The sequence below is a fragment of the Urtica dioica genome, chromosome 9 (assembly GCF_054948205.1).
Source record: "Urtica dioica subsp. dioica isolate 48M chromosome 9, U.dioica_male_clone48M_v1_H2, whole genome shotgun sequence".
In the NCBI taxonomy this organism is placed as follows: Eukaryota; Viridiplantae; Streptophyta; class Magnoliopsida; order Rosales; family Urticaceae; genus Urtica; species Urtica dioica.
Genome location: NC_142764.1, coordinates 21721447 through 21744505, shown reverse-complemented (window position 1 = coordinate 21744505; position 23059 = coordinate 21721447). Strand labels below are relative to the sequence as shown.

Below are 23059 nucleotides of genomic sequence, written 5' to 3'. Positions count from 1 at the left end.
GGCCAAATCCCTGTGACTTTGGGACAAGGCTCGATGGCGGCTACGGCCGGGAACGGACCCGCGGGTCTTGTTCAACCTATGGCGGGTTTGGGCCTTGATGGTTCAAACGTGGGCGTGGCTCGAGGGCCTCCCACGGTGATGCCGGCCGAGAGGCCGGGGAAGTTTGACGGACTCAACTTCAAAAGGTGGCAACAAAAGATGGTTTTCTTTCTGACGACCATCGGACTTGCACGGTTTTTAACCGAAGATCCTCCGGCCACTCCTCGAGAGGGTGAAGCCGACCCACAAGTGCTTCGGGCCTATGTGGGGTGGAACGAATCCGACTATCTTTGTCGAAACCACGTGTTGAATTGTCTCGCCGACTCTTTATACAACGTGTATAGCTCTAAAGTATCTTCTAAAGAGCTATGGGATTCGTTGGATCGCAAGTACAAAACCGAGGATGCGGGCTCAAAGAAGTATATTGTGGGTCGTTTCCTTGAGTACAAGATGGTGGACACAAAGACCGTTGTGAGTCAAGTCCAAGAGCTTCAACTCATTTTCCATGAGATTCAAGCCGAGGGAATGACCATTAGCGAGTCTTTCCAAGTTGCCTCCGTGATAGAGAAGTTACCACCTGGGTGGAAGGAGTTCAAGAACTACCTTAAGCACAAGCGAAAGGAGATGAGTCTTGAGGACTTGGTTGTTCGCCTCCGAATCGAAGAAGACAACCGAGGATCCGATAGGAGACTTAGAACCGTCTCCGAGCGAGCTAACGTCGTCGAACATGGCGAGAACTCGAAGGGGAAGAAGCCCGCCCAAAAGCTTGGAGTCAAGAGTGGGACGTTCAAGAAGAAGGGCCAACAAAAGATTGTTGGTAAATGCTACAATTGCAACAAGGTCGGTCACCGAGCGGTTGATTGTAGAAAGCCGAAGAAGAACAAGGAGGCCAATGTTGTGGAGGATGATAATGACCTCCTCGTTGCTGTGGTCTCCGAGGTCAACATGGTTGACTCTAACCCGAAGGAGTGGTGGCTGGACACTGGAGCAACCCGCCACATCTGCACTGATAAGAATTCCTTCTCCACCCTCGAGCTACCTGGAGATGGAGAGAGGTTGTTTATGGGCAACTCTGCCACCTCTGAAGTCAAGGGGGAAGGTGAAGTCTTCTTGAAGATGACCTCTGGGAAGGAACTGAAGCTCACTAAGGTGCTCTACGTGCCTGATATGAGGAAGAATCTGATTTCTGGGACTGTGCTAGATAACCATGGGTTTAGGATGGTTTTAGAGTCTCAAAAGCTTGTATTGTCTAAGAATGGTATGTATGTGGGCAAAGGCTATGTCAAGAATGGCATGGTCAAAATGAATGTAATGGCCATCAAGGCAAAAGATAATAATAAAGCTTCTTCTTCCTCTTATATGATTGTGTCGTCTAATTTATGGCATGGTAGACTAGGTCATGTGAATTATGACACACTGAGAAAATTGATTAATTTGGAGTGTATTCCAAAGTTTAATATTGACACAAACCATAAATGTGAAATTTGTGTTGAAGCAAAATTAACAAGAACGTCCTTTCATAGTATTGAAAGAAGTAATGAACCTCTCGATTTAATCCATACCGATTTATGTGATTTAAAGTTCATGCCCACGAGAGGTGGTAATAAATATTTTGTGACTTTTATTGACGATTGTACAAAATATTGTTACGTATATTTGCTTAAAAGCAAAGATGAAGCAATTGAGAAATTTGTCATATACAAATTGGAAGTTGAGAATCAACTCAATAAGAAGATTAAGAAAGTGCGAAGTGATCGAGGAGGTGAATATGTTGAACCATTTGGTACTTTTTGTGCACAACATGGAATTATTCACGAAGTCACTCCACCTTATTCTCCTCAATCAAATGGCGTTGCCGAACGTAAGAATCGCACTCTCAAGGAGATGATGAATGCGATGTTGTTAAGTTCTGGGTTACCCCAAGAAATGTGGGGGGAAGCGATCTTGTCTGCAAATTATCTTCTGAACAAGATACCCCGAAAGAAGGAGGATAAGTCTCCGTCTGAGCTATTTATAGGAAAGAAACCTTCCTATAAATATTTGCGAATGTGGGGGTGCTTGGCCAAAGTAATGGCTCCCGCTCCTAAGAAAATGAAGATAGGACCAAAAACTGTAGATTGTATCTTCATTGGATATGCACAACATAGTAATGCATATAGATTCCTTGTGTATGACTCGAAAAACCCCGATATACACAATGATTCGATTATGGAATCTAAAAATGCTTCGTTCTTTGAACATGTATTTCCTTATAAGTCTAAGGAAAATGAACCAAGTTCATCAAACCATTCTCTTGAGGATATTGAGGAAATAACTCAAGATAATGATGAAGAGTCCGAAGAAGAGATAGAATCTGAGGGACTTAGACGAAGTAAGCGAGCAAGGGTCGAAAAATCATTTGGTTCTGATTATTTCACCTATATGTTGGAGGGTCCACCTCTAAACTATAAAGAGGCCGTGAATTCTGTTGAGGGTCACTTATGGAAAGAAGCCATAAGAAGTGAAATAGACTCGATCATGCAAAACCACACTTGGGAGTTGGTTGACCTTCCTCCTGGTAGTAAAACACTTGGATCTAGGTGGATCTTTACGAGGAAGATGAAAGTCGATGGCTCAATTGATAAATACAAAGCACGACTGGTAATCAAAGGGTATAAACAACAAGAGGGTGTTGATTACTTTGATACTTATTCTCCCGTGACGAGAATAACTTCTATTAGATTGATAATTGCCGTTGCTGCATTACGCAATCTTGAAATTCATCAAATGGATGTAAAAACAGCCTTTCTTAATGGGGATCTCGAAGAAGAGATCTATATGAATCAACCTGAGGGTTGTATTGCACCTGGACAAGAAAAGAAAGTCTGTAAACTTGTCAAGTCGCTTTATGGCCTTAAACAAGCCCCAAAGCAATGGCATGAGAAATTTGACAACGTCATGATGTCAAATGGATTTAAGATCAACGAGTGTGACAAATGTGTGTACATTAAAACCACTGAACATGGGTATGTGATTCTGTGTTTATATGTAGATGACATGCTCATAGTGGGAAGTAATGATCGTATGGTACAATCCACAAAAGATATATTGAACTCAAGGTTCGATATGAAAGATCTGGGAATTGCTGATGTAATTCTGGGGATCAAAATTACCCGAACACCCAATGGGATTGTACTGGATCAAACACACTACGTTGATAAAATTCTAGACAAGTTTGGGAATAACGATTCTGGAGTCTCGAGAACTCCCATAGACATTAGTCAACACTTGTCTAAGAATAAAGGTGAAAGCATCTCTCAAATTGAATATGCTAGAGTGATAGGCAGTCTCATGTACTTGATGAGTTGCACGAGACCGGATTTAGCCTACACCGTGAGTAGACTAGCTCGTTATACGAGTAATCCAAGTGCTGAACACTGGAAAGCAATCGTAAGAGTATTGAGATATCTACGATTCACTCGTGATTATGGTCTACACTATACGAGATATCCCGAGGTAATTGAAGGTTACACTGATGCAAGTTGGATATCTGATATTCAAGATTCAAAGGCCACGAGTGGTTATGTATTCACTCTGGGAGGTGCAGCCATATCTTGGAAATCCTCCAAACAAACTGTGATAACGAGATCCACGATGGAATCTGAGTTTGTTGCATTGGATAAATGTGGGGAAGAAGCCGAATGGCTAAGGAACTTTGTGGAGGATATTCCTAATTGGACAAAACCAATGCCTGCAATATGTGTATATTGTGATAACCAATCTGCTATTGGTAGGGCACATAGTGTGATGTATAATGGTAAGTCTAGACATATCCGTCGACGACATAATACCATTAGACAACTTCTCTCATCTGGAATCATTAGTATTGACTATATTAGGTCCAAAGAGAACATTGCGGATCCGCTAACCAAAGGGTTAAATAGGGACCAAGTAGAGAAGACAACCAAAGGAATGGGGCTAAAGCCCATGGCTAATAAAGCCAAGGCAAAGGAAACCCAACCATGATGACTGGAGATCCCAAGATCTTGGTTCAAAGGGACAACCTAATTGTCAAAGGCTTTGTGAGGTCACTGTGGGGGAAAACCCCTAATCCTATTCCTAAATATTAAACAGTGACTCCCGTACGAGGTTAAGCTTAGAGCTTTTAATGATTCTGTGAAATCGGATCATTGAGATTCCGAATGAGTAATGCGGGATTACTCTTAATAAAAGAATCACCTATGTGAGAGAGAAGTGGGGCCGCTTCAAAGGAGAATTAATTGGGCTTAATTCTTTAGAAACTCTTGCAGAACCAGGCTGATGTTCAGGGCCAAAATGGACATAACCATGAGAACAGAACCTGTGTCAGGGAGATATCAGTGGGGGATATGTTTATCGTTTATGCAAAACGGCTAACAGTTCAAGGACAACGTGTCTACTGAGTAGTCAGTAAAGATGGCATATCTTACCGAGGGAAGGTTCAAAGGCTTTGCCTACCTATCCTATACTGGTATTGACCGTAGAATCTATCACCACATCGAGTCGTGTCTTTATAATTGTCGTCTCAATTTCATTCATGTGGGGGATTGTTGGAATGTGTTAATAAATTTTATTTATTATTATCATGTGGATGGCTGATTTATGGCAACAAGTTGAGTGGGTTCCACTCATCGGAATTGAATAATTCCAAGTGATACGGATTCCTCGTAACGAGGGCTATAAAATCGAATATTTGTTTGCCAAAATCGGACCTAAGATGAATGAGAAATTGATGCTCAAAGTAGGCTAAAGAAACACAATTGTTGTTGTGTTGTGGAAGTGAAAACCCAAGAGTCCCACATTGGTTGGGGATGTGTGTTGTGGTAGTGTTTATATACTATCCTCTCTCTTTAATGGTCAAGCAAGTGCAAGAGAGGAGAGTGTGGGTGGGTTATCTCTTAACCCCTCGCGCGCGCGCACACACACACACACGCGCGCCGCCGCCGCCGCCGAGCCGAGCCGGGCCGGGCCGGGCCCGGGCCCGGGTTCCGGGTTCCGGGTTTCGGGTTTCGGGAATTGTCTCGGTCTCGGGCTTTCTTTTTACTACAAATTTCACTTCTTAATGATTTAATTCCTCATGTTGCACGTTATGGTTGGGAATTAAACATGAAACCGTGCGTTATGGCCGTGCATCAATGCGCCATGAAGGAGGATTAACGTTGTGCGTTAATGACCTCATTAGGAGCCATGAAGGAGGATTAACGTTGGCATGTAACCGCGTGTTAATGGCCTCATTAGGGGCATTAAACTCCTTTAAGGCTGGGCGTTTTGCTGGGTGGTTCAAATTCGGATGCCTTGGCCTATATAAAGGGTCCGAAGCTCTCATTCAGAACACTTCGAAAATTCCAGATTTTCCCCACTGTTCCCGAATCTCTCCTCCTCCCAAGAAAATTTCTTTTGCATTGTCGTGGTGATAGGTTCACACAGGTTCTAGTTCGCCGAGAGAGTCAAGTGTTTGGTGCTCACCTTGCCTCTGAAGTCGTTGTATCCTGGGAGGCTTTCGCTCACGAATTCCAGCACCTGTGGGAGAGCGATAAAAAGCTTCAAGGAAACCGTCCAACGGGCCTCGACTTTTCCGACCTGTTTTTTTGTTTTCCGGTTCTTAATATAAAGGTGTAACCGGGTTTTGTAATCTATTTACGTGTACTTTTTCATGCATGCAATTTGTCTTTTATTTACGTCAATATTACTAGAATATTGCTAACATGGATCTCCGGGAAGGCTGTGGGAGGATGTGTATAGAGCGATTGAGGGAGCTAAGTGTTTGGTATACATTGCGGGATGGGCTTTCAACCCTAACTTGGTTCTCGTAAGATTTTTAAACCCTAGCTATATATAGATATATTTGATAAATTTTTCCGGACTTATTATTACAATTGCAATAAATTTATACTATTTTAATTACGTGTAAACACAACATATACACTTGAAAAAAAAGCAGATAATATAATCTTTTACAAAATTAAATAAGCTTCATTGTTTATAGTGTTACCCATATAATGTTGTCTTTTTTTTTAAGTGTGTTATATTAATAATTTTTGTCACTTTTTTTTTAATTGGCTAATTAAGTGAGTAAAAGCGTAATTTGAAGGAAAACAGATAGTCTGTCCGTCTTTTTTGTGTATCTCCAATCAAAATAAATCAATTTAATCATTTGAATTTATTTTTAAATAAATATAAAATTAATAATTAAATAAAAAGTAGTTTTTATTTTAATTGAAGGGACACCAAATAAGACACCAAAAAAGATAGAGGATCCGGATCCAATTTGAAGAAAGTGGCAATTCAAAAATGTGTTCTTGAAACTCATACGGACTTGATATATATATATATATATATATATATATATATATATATATATATATATATATTTTATTAACCACGATCAATTTAAAATACGAAAGAAATAAGTTAATAATGTCAAAATAATTGTCTATGAAAATATTTATATTGATACTAAATTGATTAAATATAGAAGTCTAGATACCACTCACGATACAACGAATCATTTAATTAATCCAAATTTTTTTTGTCAGTTTAATAAACTCGTTTTTCCAGTTAAAAAAAAAAATACTTAAAGTTGAAAGAGCGAGAGCCTTTCAGCTCCGGCGTTCGATTGTGAACGTCACGTAATAATGAGTAAAAAAAAATGTACGGACGGCGTCAGGTGAGAGATCCGGCGACGGAGATGGCACACGCGAGAGGGGTCCGAATCGGAGATCTGCTAAAGAGAAAAGCGGAGGAAGGAGTGGCGGTTCGGATCATGGTGTGGGACGACGAGACCTCGCTTCCGGTGATCCGCAACGCCGGAGTCATGGCCACCCGCGGCCAGGACGCCGTGGCGTTCTTCCGCCGGAGCGCCGTGATATGCCGGCTCTGCCCCCGGCTCCGGCCGGACGGCGTGCCCACCGTGTTCTCGCACCACCAGAAGACCATCAACGCCGACGCCGCCGCCTTCGTCGGCGGCCTCGACCTCTGCCGCGGCCGCTACGACACCGACGCCCACTCCCTCTTCGGGGCCGACGACGAGTTCTACCAGACCAGCATCCCCGGGGCGGGGCCCCGCCGCGGCGGGCCCCGCGAGCCCTGGCACGACTCCCACGCGCGCCTCGCGGGCCCCGCGGCGCTCGACGTGCTGTCCAACTTCGAGCAGCGGTGGGCCCGGCAGCTCGACGCGTCTTTGCTGGTCCCGCGGGAGCGGCTTTTCCGGTCTCCGGCGCCGGAGGGCGGCGGAGGGGGGTGGGAGGCGCAGGTGTTTCGATCCGTCGACGGGGCGTCGGTGCAGCGGCGGAGGTACACGGAGCTTTTAACTTTTTGAGTTTTATTTTTTTTTTTTGCTAAACGACTACAGCTATTTTACAATAGTTTATCAAACACTCGTCTGTTTTTTAAAACAACAGTTTTTTCGTGCAGCTATTGTAAAATCATTTTTTTTTTTTTAACAATGATATGCCAAACACAGTCGGTAGCTTTTAGTTTTTTAGTTAAAATATTCAAAAACACTTTTTAACTTTTAGAAAAAACAATTTTACCAAATTCTTAAATATGATTTAACTTTAGGAAAAACTAAAATCAAGCTTATAAAGGTAAGCCAAACATAGCCATTGTAAAAAAAAATATGAGTCCGTAACTAATTTTTTTGATGATTTATATAATTATATATGGCTTTCAAAATATTTAATCACAAGATTAAAAAAATAATAATAGAAGTTATCACTTATATATTTTGACTATTTCGTTAATTTTAGACAAATTTTAGCTATTTTATAAATCTATTGATTTTAATTGCCTATTTAGCTATTACAATTTTGTTTTTCTATATCAATTTCTGTAACATATACAAAATTGGGCTAGCTGGATTGAAGGGCATAGATTAAGGATTGTTATTTTAAAAGAAATGAAATCAGCACTTCAATTTTTCCGTTACAATTATTTAAAACATATAGTGTATTCACGCTTAAACCATGGTTAATTAAATAGCTTAAACACATGAGGAGTATAAGTATTCATCTTCAAAAGGGTTTAACATTTACAGCGCATGAGAAGTAACTATTTCTTTCAAATTTAGTGAAAATTGATGAGAAGGAAAAAGAATATACAAAAACAATACACAATAACGCAATTAGATATCGATAACTGTTCTTTATATGCAAAATTCTTAAAATTCATAATACTCTTAATTAGTTTTTTTTTTTTTTTTTTTTTTTTGCAATCACAAATTAAATAAAAAAAATTATAAAAATATTTCTTTAAAGCACTTTAAATTTAGTTTTAGACACTCCATAATTCTATAACTTATATTCACTTTTAACCTAATAAAAGAGTTTAAATTTTTTTACAGTGTTGAAAGGAGCGTAGAGGAGGCGTACGTGGCCGCGGTGAGGAGGGCGGAGCGGTTCATCTACATCGAGAACCAGTACTTCATGGGTGGGTCCCACCTCTGGCATAGTACCTCCGCCGGCGATAGATCGGCGTGCCGGAACCTGGTGGCGGCGGAGATCGCCCTGAAGGTGGCGGCGAAGATAAGGGCCGGGGAGAGGTTCGGGGCGTATGTGGTGGTGCCGATGTGGCCGGAGGGGGCGCCGGAGAGCGAGACCGTCGGAGAGATGCTGCACTGGTTCAGGCAGACGGTGGTGATGATGTACGGAATCGTCGGAGAGGCCATCGAAGAGACCGGCGGGACCGGAAGCCCGTCGGAGTATCTCAGCTTCTTCTGCCTCGGGAATCGGGAGGTTCGCCGCGCCGGAGAACACGTGGCGCCGGAATTTCCGAGGCGAGGGACGCAGTATTGGAATGCTCAGAGGAATCGGAGGTTCATGGTTTACGTTCACTCCAAGCTCATCATAGGTATATATATATATGCTTTTTGATCTGCTATATGTGTGTGTGTGTGTTTTTAAGTTATTATTACAAAAAAATAGAAAATAGAAACATACAACGTATTTATACTTTATAGATGCAAATGAAATCGAAAAAAGAAGAGTGAATTAAGTACGTATGGGAATAAGTTGTTATTCGATTGTCCACTGACATTTTCAATCCGTGGCAGTCGTTCTTAATTTCTTCTTGTTTGAATAACAACTTTTTTTCCCAGAAATATTAATTACAAAAAGTGATCTGTTTCAATGTATGCTTGTTTTTTTTTAATTTTTTTAATTATTACATTTTTGTGTTAAAATTTATATATAAAAGTTTAAGTGGTCTAACTCTCAGCTCTAATTTTAATCATAAATAACCAATTTATTGCTATTTTTCTGTTTTTTTTTTTAATAGATATTTCATAAATAACCAATTTATTGCTAATTTTTCTTCTTTTTATATATAGATATTCATAAATAACCAATTTATTGCTAATTTTTTTCAGTTTTTTTAAAGCTTAATAGCTCACAAAGTAATTTTTCTATAATATGTATATAATTAACCAAATTATTGCTACATTTTTCTTGCTGGAACCCTCTTTTGTTTAGTGACAATCCAGAGTCTCAAACATTCTCTTCTTTGATTATGGGTAAACTCCCGTGTCCATAAGTGGATTTGACTTAGAAGAACTATTTATTGATAATAAAATTAATTTTTTTTGTAACTCATGATAAGTTTTTTATTTGCCAAACCAGGGATCAAAGTAAGTAACAATAAATGGAAGTTTGAAATCATTTCAGCTGACAAAGACTAACAACTATGCTACTATGTTACGTTATTTCCAACTTCATCAATAAACCAAATTATTTTATCAAATCATAATTGAGATATATGATTAATATTTATGATTGTAGGGTATAGCCGTATAGTTTCATAATGAAAACACATGGTTGGTTTTTGTATCTATTCCTCTCTGCAGCTAATCTTATCCTTAGCAAAGTTATCATCTTTTCATGTATGGCCACGTGTCACTTCTGCGACCTGGAAATTATCTAATTTAAATATATAAATAAATTAAAATTTTTAACTATATATTTTAGTTATTTGCAAATTTTGATCACCTAATTAATGTAACTAACTAATTAAGCTAATAACCAATCAGTGGACGACACGTACCTCATCATCGGATCGGCAAACATAAACCAACGGTCGATGGACGGCCAGCGAGACACGGAGATCGCCCTAGGCTGTTACCAACCACACCGGATCACGAACGGCGACGTTCGAGCCTTTCGAATGTCGTTGTGGTACGAGCACACGAGGCTCGCCGATAAGGCGTTCCTCGAGCCCGAGAGCCTCGATTGCGTTCGCAAATTGCGAGCGATCGGAGATAAAATGTGGCGGATCTACAGCGGCGATGACGTGGCGGACATGGAAGGGGTTCACTTGATGACGTACCCTATAAATGTGACACAAACAGGTTTGGTTGAGGATCTTGGTCAAGGCATTTTCCCTGATACCAACGCACCGGTCAAAGGAAAGAGGTCCAAAATTTTACCGCCGGTTTTCACCACCTAGTAATTACTACTTTACCAATTTTCAACAACTGAATGCGTATATTATTGTAATCATTCACATGTGGACGCCGCGAGCGTGACATAATCATGAATTGAGAGAAAAAGGGATACAAAATGGAGATTTGTAGAAATATACATGCAGTTCGGTTAATATTAAAATTGTATATATAGTACTTGTTATGAATAATGCTGAGATATATGGTTAATATTTAATGATGTGTATAGTGTTGTAATCACTAATTTGGCCACATCAGACACCCTGATAAATTACATGCTTGATTCTTTTTGTCAGGAAGGAACTATATATTTATACATAACATTGTTGCAAAGAGGAATTGGACTAATTAGACTCACTAAGATATTAAATAAGGTAAAAAAAAATGTTTGCTATGTCTAAAGTTGCATGAAAGGCTGTAACTTCAATTATTTAAAAAAACCATTTCGAACTTTATATTTACTTGCAATTTATTTTAAGGGTAATATAGCTAAATAGCCTCCTATAAATATAAGGTTTTGGATATGGCCAACATTTTGTTAATTTCGGGTAAATGGCCAGCCCAATTTATTTACACACACAAATGTACCATAATGTCCTCACTGCAGCAGTTTCTCTATATAAACCGATCCCGCCCAAAAAGCCTACAAAATATATTAATTAATTCAATATTTAGGCTAATAACTACCTCAGTTCTGTAATTAATAGAGAAGATACCAAAATCTTCTCTGATACAGACGCGAATGGCACACGACGAGCCGCGCCTGAGAAGGAGATGAGTGGCTGGCGACGCACGCGAGGGAAGTCGCGACCAACGACGGCGGAGATCGAGTCGCGTCGGACGGTCGGAGAGCGCGCGCGAGAAGATCGCGACCGGCGATGGCTGGGAACGCAGATCCGAGCGTCCACGAGCGTTGTTGAGCGACCACGAGCCGATCCAAAAACCAAGCCGCAAGCGAGCGAGGATGAGGCGCGCGGCAACCTATGGCGTGACCTAGGTTCTGATCGGGATTTCGCGGCGACCTGGGCACGGCGGCAGAGCAGCATAGCGACTTGTAGGCCCGCCGGCCGGACGAGATCCATGGCGAGGAGTCTTGCAGAATCTCTAGCCCGAGTCCATTCCGAGGCCGAGCGCACCAGATCGGTACACCAGATCGAGCGCACCAGATCGAGCGCACCAGATCGGCACACAAGATCGCTGCTCTCGCTCCGCTCATCCTCGCGATGTAAATTGTAAACTGATTCTTCAGATGTAAATTGATGTTAATGGACAATAAATATAAAATTAATTTACAGGTTATTTGTATTGTAAATAAGCTGACAAATCAATTAACGTGAAAATTTCCATTTACACTTACAGAATTTCAGGGAATCATTACCATTAATGCCGATATACACAGACCAAAACACACGTCCAACATAACTAAAATGCAATAACTGCTTTCCAAAAAAAGTTTATTCCGAAAATAAATACCATTTCGGTACATTTCAAATTTCAAATTAAAACTGCCAAATTTAAAAATGAATGCGCAATTAATAAGGGCAATTCAGTAACAAAAAAACAGTTAATTTCCTGCCACGTAGGCGCAATGGCCATTTACAAAAAATTAACCAAACGTTGGCTAAAACACAATTGCCACTGTTTTTAAGGCTTATCTGGCCAATTTTTTGTTTATTTTATCTATCTTACTTTCAGTTTCAACATCCCAATAATAATCGTATTCGAAATTCATTTTCATTCCAAAAAGTTAATTTTGTTTCCCTTTATATTTTCTGATATTTATGCACATGTTGATCTAAAAAAATATGGTAACTTCTAATGAAATTCAAAGCAACATATGTCAAAAATAGCTTAAATACAAAATATATATATGAGTATTTGAATTTTGAAAATGAAAGAGAAAATGAAATAGATAAAGTAGACTGAGATTCAAAATACAGTTGAAAACGATATGTTTAGGGTATGAAGTCTGAAATAATATATTAAAATTTTATTTGCATGAATTTTCAAATACCAATTTTTTTTAGTCAATTTAATATTAATATGTTAATGAGTCTAATTAATCAAATTTATCTTTCCGAATTCAGCTAATAAATAATAATATGATAGTTTCTTATGACGTCACTATATAGAATGAAATTTTACCGGTGTACCGTACGTACATGTTACTGTATTGTAGTTCAATGTCAAAAGAGAAAAACAATTTGACATGCACGTGAAATCACGTGTCACAAAATTATACACAGTTTGTAAAAATAAAAATAAAAACTACAGAACCTACTTTGCTTGACTCAAATCTACCAGACAATCACAGCGTTAAAGATCTCTCGATCTATTCCCATACCCTCACTCTCTCTCTCTCTCTCTCAGCAGAGATTTCGAGTATCTCAAAGCCTCAGAAAATGAATCGAAGACACCACAATAAGCGTATGCCTCGTAACATTCCTTTTGGCCGAGCAGATCTTAACAATAACACTAATTCCTTCAGCTCTCTGGTATCTCTACTTTCTCTCCAACAATATTAATTATTTTTTACTTTGAGTCAGATTTTTCACTAAAATTGGCTAAATGAAAGTGTTCAAGGTCGCTATGCGCGATAGTGAAGCCATTGGTGGGTTTTCTTAAGGCTCTCGTTTTCTCGTTTTCGAGCTGCTTCGGACTTAACGAGCAGCGCCGGAGACAGCCCTCCACTCACACCTTCGACGATGTCGTTCGTCTCGCTAGCAATTCACCATGTTCGTCGTTTTTTCGTTCTCATCATTAAATTGATATATGTCGTTTTTTTTATTCTCTGATCTCTGACTTGTGCTGCTAAATTAATAAGACCGGTGTTTTTTTTTTTTTTTTTTTGGCAGTTAGTGTGAATGATGTAGAGGCTTTGCGCGAGTTGTTCAAGAAACTAAGCAGCTCAATCGTCGATGATGGTTTGATTCATAAGGTAGTTTGAAAATAATTGGAATCTTAATTTTTGCTTTTTTTTTTCTTGACTAAAATTTGATTCCTATTCTGAAGGAAGAGCTTAGATTGGCACTTTTCAAAACAACGGATGGTGGTGATAATCTTTTTCTGGATAGGGTAAGTAAGTACATGTATATTTTTTTTTTCTAGAACATATGTGTGGTTAAAATTAGTACACACACGGATCAATTGTTTGTTTGTCACGTTGTTGTAGCTAGATCTTAAGAAATTGGCATATGTGTGATATAAAATAGGTGTTTGATGCATTTGATGAGAAGAAAATCGGGGGTATTGACTTTGATGACTTTGTACATGCCCTCAGCATATTTCACCCTAATACTCCTTTGGCAGACAAGATAGATTGTAAGAATTTCATAAAGATTATATATGTTTGATCGCATTTAAAGATTATATATGTGTTGAAATATTGACTTATGTATTCCCATGGATGGGGTGGGGTTATACTTCATGCAGTTTCATTTAGGCTGTATGATTTGAGGCAAAATGGATTTATTCAAAGGGAAGAAGTAAGTCTTTTGGTGAGATTAAATCACACTGTTACATGAGTTTCAGTTTGATGAATTACACAAAGTGAAAACATGGATTTTTCAGGTAAGGCAAATGGTGGATGCAATTTTGCGAGAAACCGGCGTCCACGTCCCTGAGGAAACTCTTGAAGCTATCGTGGCCAAGGCAAGGATAGTAGTCCCGAAAAAAATTTGATTTGATTTCCTGTCTTTTTTTTATTCTTTTTCTTTGCGGATTGAAAAGTTTGATTTTTCTTGCTTTAGACATTTGCAGACGCGGATGTGAATAAAGATGGAAAGATAGACAATGAAGATTGGAGAGCTTTTGTTCTCCGGCAACCGAAACTTCTGAAGAATATGACAATGCCATATTTAAAGTGAAGAACATTTTGCTTTCTTCTCATATAGGGGCAATGATACAGTCGTTTATGTGAATCATAATGCTCGGTTTGATTGATATGTGATGCTAATTTTTCCAGGGATATCACAACAGTGTTCCCGAGCTTCATCTTCAACACCGAAGTCGAAGACTGAAACATTTACGCATTAAATTCTATTTGCTTATGCCAAAGAGATGAACGTATGTTTCAATCCGGCAAGAGTCTTCAGTTCTGTCCGGATTTTGCTGAAGTTTTGAAATTGGTTAAATTATAAGAGCTGCTTCCGTATTATTTACATTATGTATATTAACATTTAGCTCTTCAAATTTCATGATATCCTTACATAGGTGAAACAAATTTTTTCATGTCCTTTTCGGCACAACTCCTAAGTTGGCCATGTAAGACCGGATTTTGAGGTAGATGTTCCATGGTTGTCAACTGTATTTCAATAGTAGACATCTATATTCCATTGCATCCGTTTTAAAATCAATGTCCTATATTTTAGAGTTAAATTATATATAATTGTGGGATCTTATTAATAAAAAAAAAGCATGAAAGGGTATAAAAGTATACCAAAGGGCAACTAAAGCCATTCTTTTATATTAACTATTACTGATATAGAAGGGCTGGTTTTTGTAGAGAAATTAGGCCCAAGTAATAGTGTTTTGAAGGCAAAACATAAAATAAATTAAAAAAAAAAAAAAAAAAAAAGTGCAAGTTTTTTAAGAGAAAATCTTCATTAGTACCGGCCTACTACAATGCACCATGAATGATGAATTACATTTTATAGCACTTGCACCATTGCTCAAGTCAGTAAATTATTTCAGTGTATGGTAAGCCAGTGACATGTCCACAAGTCAGCTTCTATCAAATACCTTTCAACTGTCAAGCATACTTTAGTGAAAGTTAAGAAGTCAAACCACGTTCTTAAAGGAATTCCATGCCAAAACTATATTTAGAATGCTAGACAATTTACTTTTATCAAGATTTAGAGCTTAGAAACCCTTTTATCATCACTACAGATAAAAAAAAAAAAATAATAAATAAAAAAAAAAGCACCTAACTTTTGCATTGAGCATTTCTCAAGGCATTTTACTTGCTCACTGCAAAACCAGCCAAGTTTCTATGAGAGTCACTTGAAAAAAAAATATCAAAATGCTTAAAATACAGTATAACTGACATCAACCGAATACAAGAATTGAATACTAATTGAGACAAATATCACAAACTTAATATAAATAAACAAATAAAAACAAAACAAAGACGGACACACACACACAAGCACAACCAATGTGTACAATTATACAAAGGAAAAACTTGCCATCAATCAATAAATAAATCTTCGCACCAACAATTACCTAGTGAAAGTGAAACATCTCTAACACGTGTAAATAATAGCTTTAATTATTTAAAATCAGCAAAAATTTCCTTTTCCAGAAGAAAACTTTAGCAAATGAAGGCGCTTTTGTTCTAAAAATTTCATAAGCCTCTGAAACCAGTAATATGGCATTTGTAGACTATGTGACCCATTTAAATGAAAAGTGTAAAGCACAAAGCAAACAAGACATCACAGTTCACAGCATATACGGGATTACCTCTCTTACCATGCATTCTATAAGCGAAATCACAGAGGGCCTATTTTTTTTCCTTAATTCCTTTATTTTATTTAGCTTTGGAAACCATGTTATCCTAATGACTGGTGATTTAAAAAAATTAGCTTCGGAAACCATGTTATCCTAATGACTCGTGATTTCACTTTTTTCTTTCTAAAAAAAATTTAGCTTCGGAAACCATGTTATCCTAATGACTGGTGATTTCATTTTTTGGTAAGATTGACCAAATGCCAAACCCTGGCATTTCTGAATATTTCCCCAAAGGGTCGTACCACATTCGCGAAGAAACTGGAATAGCTTCTCATCCATTCCTCCGACTTTCAAAGACTGTCCATTGCTTTCGATCTGCAGGAAAATTCGGAATAGCTTCTCAGTCATTCCTCTGACTTTCAAAGACTGTCCATTGTTTTCAATCTGCAGGAAAATTCAATCATAAGATTAGAAAACAAGTAATTTGACAACTTCATTTAAGAGAAGACGAGTATGACAAGACCAGAAGCAAAAACAAGGCGAATAATCTAACACTACCAACTTAGCTATGCAATAGACAGTTAATCACACTCCAAGTCAACCTATATCGTCCTATATAGTAAGCATCCTTAACAGAGAATGAAATGTGTAACGAGACCAGTTAATAAAATCACAAAAAATGGCAAGTATACCCCTCTCTACCCTATCTCCCACCCGATGAAACCTACAGATCATCGCAGGACTACCAAGATCACAAGCCGACAAGACACTGACTCAATTATCAAGCAGTGAACTCCTTCCGAGTTCCAAGATCACAAGCCGACAAGACACTGACTCAAATCCCCGATCTCTCATCTCGTGAAACAGCCTCAATGCTTCATTGAAGAAGAACCCGTTTTAAGTGTAAACCAGGATCATTGAACTCTAGTGCACCAGATTCTCCACCAGAATTCTTCGAAGATGGCCCTACCCTCTGTAACGTTGCCTTTTTTGCAGTACCTTGAGACATCGACGGCCAAGCGAAGATGTTATACTCACGAATTCCATCGAAGACCTCTCTCTCCACGAATCTATATCCCCGTTGCTGCAAGACTAGTCACCATATTCATGAGCCTCTGAGGGACGAGAATACACTGAGCTTCAAAAAGCAGGAAGTAAGCTTCACGCCAAAAGATCCAAGCTTTTAATTCCTATGCAAATCACACATGCACAGACATACTTGACATGGCAAAACAATTTCCCAACCCTCAACCATCTGATTGCAAGGATCCAAAACTTCACTGAAATTCTTGACTTCTTGGCCAGGGACATTGTTTCGACAGCTTCATATTCTCCTCCAACTGAAAGCCGGCTCCAGAGAGTAATGCCACACGTGGCTCGCTAGCCCCACGACCCTGGACGTGATCTCCAACGTTGAGCAGCACTGAGCCCGACAGCTCAACTCTTCGCTGCTCATCCCACAGGAGCGATGATAAAGTGGCTCTTCCCGTGGGACCCAAAACTGAACCAAAAATACCTGAGACTAATACATCTTAACCAGGGGAATTGTTTGGACCACTTCATATTCTCTAGCAATTGGAAGCCGGATCCAGGGAAACCGTAAAACGATTACGAACGGGACCGCATTTCAGTAGTCAGCATAAATGTTCCCACTTTCCAGAAGTCTTCCAACTATGATGCAATGACGAAGACCACCAGATCCAATATAAAGCCAAATCGCCAACCTTGCGGGCTACAAGCCGTGCATAGATTTATCGCCTTCTATTCAGTTTTCTCTTGGCTAGAAGCAATTGATTCACCTAAAGCTCGGCAGTCATGTGACCAACTTTCTACAGTAATGCTGGTGTGATGGACTCTTTGCAACGCTGTTTCTACCTAAGAAAACTTATATCTATGGTTAGAACTCAAAGGAAGAATCTTTGAGAAACTGAAAGAAGGAAAAGAAATCTTCATCTAGAACGAAGCAAACTACGAACTAGATCACACGCGGCCAGCCTCGGGATAAATCAGAGGCTGAAGATAGAAAAATCCGTATAAAGAGTCGAAATCCAAAGGCTGAAACTCCTGAATATATTTTCCCAGAGGTCTTCGAGGTGAAAAGCAGCATCTTTAAAAATACATATTTCTTTGATTCCAAATTCCCTAGCAGGTCGCCAGAAAAACGGTTCTAGCCACCTGTTGCCATTTGATGGGTCTGCCCGTACTCTTAAGGCAGAGGTCTGAGAAAGAGACGGGAAGAAGAGAATCAAAATGCAGACTGTGAGAAACTGTAGTCCACCCTGTTTTGGGCACAGCGCACGAAACGAACAGATGTCAGCAGTGCTTAGCTTGTCGGGGAGAGGAGCCAACCAAGAAATTGCACTTTGAGCGGAACTTTTGCTTTCCAAATGGCGCCTCAAAAAAGGAAATTCCTGATCCGGTTCTAAAACAAGAACTATACTTATTCATAACAGGGGACTCCGAAAGTAACCCGACAAATAACAAAATTCGAACAATTCGTCCCCACTTAACACTTGTGCTTCACGGACTTGAACGAGAATTCAAGCATTTCAATTATCTTAGACAGGCAAGGTAGATCCATTAGCTAAGGAGAGAAACTTGGTATTTTGCTGAGCTCTACTACATGTTTTCCTTAGACTGATGCTAAACAGCTGTTATTCCAACACAACTGGGGTTTCGAATATTCAATCGTACAGTTAGCACCGCAAACACAGATGGCGTCAGCAAGAGAAGCTTCAAAGCATAGATAATCCAGCATGAAGGTATAAACAAAAACAAAAAAATCCATTAAGCCTAATAACCTATTGACCCTTACAAGTGAGAAAGTAATCCTGTGAGGGGTAGTTTTACTAACAAGAGTATACATGTGACTGCAACATATTTTTAGCACTTGCTAACTAAAAAGTTATAAAGCAAGACACACGTTTAACACTAAGCTGTAAGTGAAAGGGTAAGAGCAGGATTATAAACATGATACGGAGAATAGCATGTAGAACATCAGCTATGGGACTAAGCTGAGATAATAAATGCAGATTCCAGATTCATTAAATATATGACAGAATACTTGCCTATTTCTTCGAATTCAGCTGTCGGCTTCTCATCACATTGCGTGCCCACTCTTCAATCAGATATTCGGAGTCAGCTTGGCCTTTTGCTCGAAGCAACTTGTTCTACTAAAGGGTGGCCAAACTTTCTTGACAATCGAGACGTCGAAGGTAGAACTGAAACTCCACAGCTCCACGAGAAGTAAGAACTCCAAAAAGCAAACATTGTAAGAAGCAACCTGTGCATCTTCCAAGCCGACTGTAGAGCATCCCCAGAAAATCATGCTCCTTTTTCTAAATACCCTCCGTTTAACCTCCATCCTGACATTCTTGTACCTTCAGAGAATCTAACGAATTCTCATATAATGAAGCACACATACAAACTACACCAACTTCAAGCACTTAATAGGGGATATTCCTTCAGCTTAGTCCGGCCTATCTTAAAAGAGACCTTCAACCATAGATAATCCAAAGCCCACACCCAATGCCCCGCATATCTAATCACAGTTATTAATGACGATTACCTTCTGATTCCAACAGGCAGTGGTAGATGGATTTTCTGTGTCTAATAGAAGTAACTGCTCATACAAACCCTGTACCTTTCCTTGAACGGAAAAACTCACCCTGGTAACAACCTAATAAAAGGAGGGGTCTTGTAAGAAAATTAGATCTAAACTTAAAGCTTCAAATTATGCTTCTGCATCTCCGGATGTGGGATTTAACTTTTCCCATCTCATCAATCCACCCAGTCTATTGGAAGCAATTGGAAAAGGAAGATCTGGTGGGTAATTCGAAGCCTGATATATATTGAATCCTGTAGTTCCAAACGAGTAAACCAGAAATCTCATATCTTCTGCCTTGAGCATCCACGGATTATCGCACTTCTGATGCAGAAAGTAATACATCCTACCCTCTAAAAAATTCCTAAAGATTCAACCTGCAAAAAATCCCTATAAAAACTAATCTGCAAATTACTGAATCCTCCGCAGTAGCAGTGCTCCACAGCAAAAAAAAATCTCCCACAGCACCATCGCCAGTACTTCACTTTTCATGTACCCTTTCAAATGCCAAATCCTTTTTTTACTTTACAAAACAGCACGACGAACTATAACTCTTGTTGCTGCAGCGGTAGAAATTTGGACTACCACCAATCATGTTTGCTTCATAGGTGCTTTGATTTCACCACCATCCCCGGGAACTTGGGCAGGAATGATTCCAACTTAAAGGAAAATTGAAAATGGTACCAAAGTAATTTTAAAAGTACTTGATTCTATATCCAGTCAACTAAACTCTAGAGAGCAAAAGGGAAAAATCAGACAGAAAAATACGAAGTACGATCGTAAGCTGCAAGGTTATCTTATCAGTGTAAACATGGAAACCCCAAGTGTCAAAGAAAAACGTTTCCAGATTCGTTGCATTATAACCACATAAACAGAAACCATTGTATCTATAAACAACTAAATTAGGGCTACTAGAATGCCATAGAAAAGCGCAGAAAGACAGACAGTAGATAAGGTAAATTACTATTTATGAGGCATGCACACATAGATAAACCTCACGATCACCATGCAGTATGGTGCGAAGCATCCAAAAGGCCATTTCCAGAAACATAATCAGAGCTCAGCGACGGTTCATTCGTGATTTGTCAGGTAATCCCCACGACCCTGCCCCTGACCCCAGCCCCGCTCCATACAGGGATGCTCGGTCAGCAACACCCTAAGTAAGAAAGCACAAGCACAGTCTATTTATATAGCAAGAAGAAAAATAAAATAAATTAAGCATACAAAAACAATAAGTGAACCCGGAACTCATCACTCTTGGTAGTCAGACCTCTGATTTATTTCCAAGAGGTCCCGAATCGATTCCCACTAAACACCTTTGTACCCACCAGATGTTCTGGGGTTAGGCGGGGAACAGTAAAATAAAATCAAATAAAAAAAATGAATACCATATGAAGTCCATACGAATCTCCGTATGGGGGAGGAAAACTCCCCTCTCCCACACTGCTGTACTTCATTCCGTACGGTCCACCTGCAGAAAACCCTGTACCACGAAATGAAGAATATCACAATCTCTGGGAGGGAAAAGAAAAAGAAAAAAAAAAAACAAGCAAGTTCACATGGGTCGCCATTGTACCGGAACTCCACGGTCTAGCAGTATCGGCATTGGAAACCTCCGCACGCAGCTTCTCAACTTCCCTCGCCATGGAAACCAAGTTCTTCTCCAACGACTGCCTTTGCTCAACCATCTCAACATTCGCGTTCTTCTCAAACTCAATCGCGGATCTATACATCAAACAAAAAATAACACAAAATTCGATACTTTTCCATGACAACAAACAGGCATTCGAACGGGATTAACAAACCTAGCATGCAAAACCTCCTGATGCAACCCATCGATCTCGGCCTTCAGGTGAGGAATCTGTTTATTGTCAGCTTGCAATCTCCCAACCTCCTGCTTCAGATTCTGGACCTGCGAAGAGAGGTCCTGCTTGAGCTCCTTCAGCTTCTGGACCTCCGATCGGAGCTGCGCGGCCTCGCTCTTGGCTCCCTCGGCGGCCCTGAGATCGGACTCGAGCTTCAAGCACTTCTCGTAGAGCTCCCTGGAGCGCATCTCCTCCTCGCCGCGGATCTCCGCGACGGCGACGTTCATGCGGTGGAGCTCCTCCTTCGCGGCGGCGAGGTCGCGCTGGATTCCCACGCGATCGTCGATCAGCCTCCGATTATCTCCGACCAGCCTCCGAATCTCGGCGTGTTGGATCTCGAGCTCTTCCTCGAGCAGCGCCGGGTGAGGAATGGGCCTGGGATGGGCCGGAGGTGGGCCTCGGGCGTACGGCCCGTCTAGCGGGTATCCACGACGGTGATTCATCGGTTCGCGGTGGTTACGGTTTCGAGCTGCCATTTCTTTTTTCCTTCTTTCTTGATTATCCTGAAAATCCACAAGGTCGCACATCAACAGAGACAACCAACTAATTCCGCGCTGAGAATTTCCATCGTACGAAATTTGATAGGCCTCGTCGCAAAATTCAAACTTTTCGATCGAATTTAATTGATGAACTGGAACCAGTTATATTCCGTAAACGGTGATTCGGTATGACCAATCGGAACCAGAATTTACACAAAAATTAGTTGAGCCGAACCTTTATGTAAACCTAGGGCTTCGCTACGTTCGCTCTTTCTTCCTGGCCGAGAGTTAATTGTAACGTCTTCTTCAAATTCTGTGCATTTTGGGAACAAAATTAACGACGCCGTTTTACGATTGAGTGCGGAATATTCAGATGGTATGTGGCAGGTGAATATCAATCCACATAAATAAATAAATAAAGTGAAATTTGGGAAAGTAGGTGTTGAAAGTCGAGAAATAAAATCAATCGGTAAAAATACACTAATAAAAAACAGACCATATTAAATATCTTCGGTTTTTCATGATAGAAGTAAAAGTTGTAAGTTTAATTAGGAAAGTACGTGCAATTTGATACAAAAATGTCTTTGACATTGTATGGTTTTCTGATGTGTCATTCAGTGACATGCGGTTTTCTGTTGTGGCTTGCGATCTTTTGTTGTGGTCTGTTGTCTTTTGATGTGACTAACGGTCTCGTCACAATCGTGAGGCGACATGCGATCATCTATTGTGTCATGCGATCTTTTACTATGTCTTGCAGTTACTTGTGGTCTTTTATCGTGGCTTGTTAGGATTTTAAAACTTTATATTTGAAAAGTATGTGTAAAATATATTTTTGTCAAATTGCACATGTTTTCCAAATCAAAACTTATTGTCTTTTAAAAAATCAAATTTCCCAACTTTCAAGTTTCAATACATATTTTTCCGAAATTCCCATAAATAAAAAAAATCCATAAAAATTTGGAAAAATAGGCGAAATATCTTTATGACGATTATAGCAAATATTTATTGTTAATGCGATTTCTCGGATAACATTCACGGGACACGTGTCGAGGTGTCGAGGTTGTGACGTGTCTCGTTTTTTTAGGTTACGACCGTCGAATCTCCTACGACTCCGGGAGCATCGTAACGAGTTAAAATATCTTGAGCGTTACGACTGCGAGGATGCCTTCGGGAA

At 39.7% G+C, this 23059-nt stretch overlaps 3 protein-coding genes across 6 annotated transcripts; 2 read left to right on the top strand and 1 right to left on the bottom strand.

Annotated features, from left to right (window-relative positions):
* The first annotated feature begins 5770 nt into the window (after positions 1-5770).
* On the top strand, positions 5771-10688 carry PLDEPSILON (phospholipase D alpha 4). Its single transcript, XM_089626406.1, has 4 exons — positions 5771-5866; positions 6725-7350; positions 8399-8904; positions 10079-10688. Exons 2-4 carry the CDS (start codon positions 6746-6748, stop codon positions 10492-10494), a joined length of 1527 nt encoding a protein of 508 aa, XP_089482532.1. The 5' UTR covers positions 5771-5866; positions 6725-6745; the 3' UTR covers positions 10495-10688.
* Positions 10689-12740: 2052 nt separating this feature from the next.
* Positions 12741-14865, top strand: LOC149385786 (calcineurin B-like protein 10). 2 transcript variants are annotated; one of them, XR_016301272.1, is made up of 8 exons: positions 12741-12984; positions 13065-13224; positions 13345-13427; positions 13502-13564; positions 13702-13810; positions 13922-13986; positions 14060-14351; positions 14454-14861. XR_016301272.1 is itself a non-coding variant. In XM_089625498.1 (7 exons), the coding sequence occupies exons 1-7, from the start codon at positions 12892-12894 to the stop codon at positions 14168-14170; spliced, it is 684 nt and encodes a 227-aa protein (XP_089481624.1). In that variant the 5' UTR covers positions 12741-12891; the 3' UTR covers positions 14171-14865. The 2 variants fall into 2 exon arrangements, 1 of the variants encoding a protein (XP_089481624.1); XM_089625498.1 differs by having other exon boundaries at positions 14060-14865.
* A 544-nt stretch (positions 14866-15409) lies between these two features.
* Positions 15410-22296, bottom strand: LOC149385785 (DNA double-strand break repair protein). Of its 3 annotated transcripts, none has more exons than XM_089625914.1 (6): positions 22121-22296; positions 21347-21909; positions 21118-21266; positions 20930-21024; positions 19006-20697; positions 15410-16381 (listed from the first exon to the last, which is right to left on the bottom strand). In XM_089625914.1, the coding sequence occupies exons 2-5, from the start codon at positions 21880-21882 to the stop codon at positions 20602-20604; spliced, it is 876 nt and encodes a 291-aa protein (XP_089482040.1). In that variant the 5' UTR covers positions 21883-21909; positions 22121-22296; the 3' UTR covers positions 15410-16381; positions 19006-20601. The 3 variants fall into 3 exon arrangements, with proteins under 3 accessions (XP_089482040.1, XP_089482041.1, XP_089482042.1); XM_089625915.1 differs by having other exon boundaries at positions 20506-20697; XM_089625916.1 differs by having other exon boundaries at positions 20536-20697.
* Positions 22297-23059: the final 763 nt, after the last annotated feature.

Coding starts and splice junctions, on each gene's coding strand:
- PLDEPSILON (XM_089626406.1), top strand. CDS start 6,746: ATGGCACACGCGAGAGGGGTCCGAATCGGAGATCTGCTAAAGAGAAAA. Junction 7,351..8,398: donor GCGTCGGTGCAGCGGCGGAG/GTACACGGAGCT, acceptor ATTTTTTTACAG/TGTTGAAAGGAGCGTAGAGG. Junction 8,905..10,078: donor TCACTCCAAGCTCATCATAG/GTATATATATAT, acceptor ATAACCAATCAG/TGGACGACACGTACCTCATC.
- LOC149385786 (XM_089625498.1), top strand. CDS start 12,892: ATGAATCGAAGACACCACAATAAGCGTATGCCTCGTAACATTCCTTTT. Junction 13,428..13,501: donor ATGATGGTTTGATTCATAAG/GTAGTTTGAAAA, acceptor CCTATTCTGAAG/GAAGAGCTTAGATTGGCACT. Junction 13,987..14,059: donor GGGAAGAAGTAAGTCTTTTG/GTGAGATTAAAT, acceptor TGGATTTTTCAG/GTAAGGCAAATGGTGGATGC.
- LOC149385785 (XM_089625914.1), bottom strand. CDS start 21,882: ATGGCAGCTCGAAACCGTAACCACCGCGAACCGATGAATCACCGTCGT. Junction 21,267..21,346: donor CAGGAGGTTTTGCATGCTAG/GTTTGTTAATCC, acceptor TTTGATGTATAG/ATCCGCGATTGAGTTTGAGA. Junction 20,698..20,929: donor ATTCGTATGGACTTCATATG/GTATTCATTTTT, acceptor TTTCTTACTTAG/GGTGTTGCTGACCGAGCATC.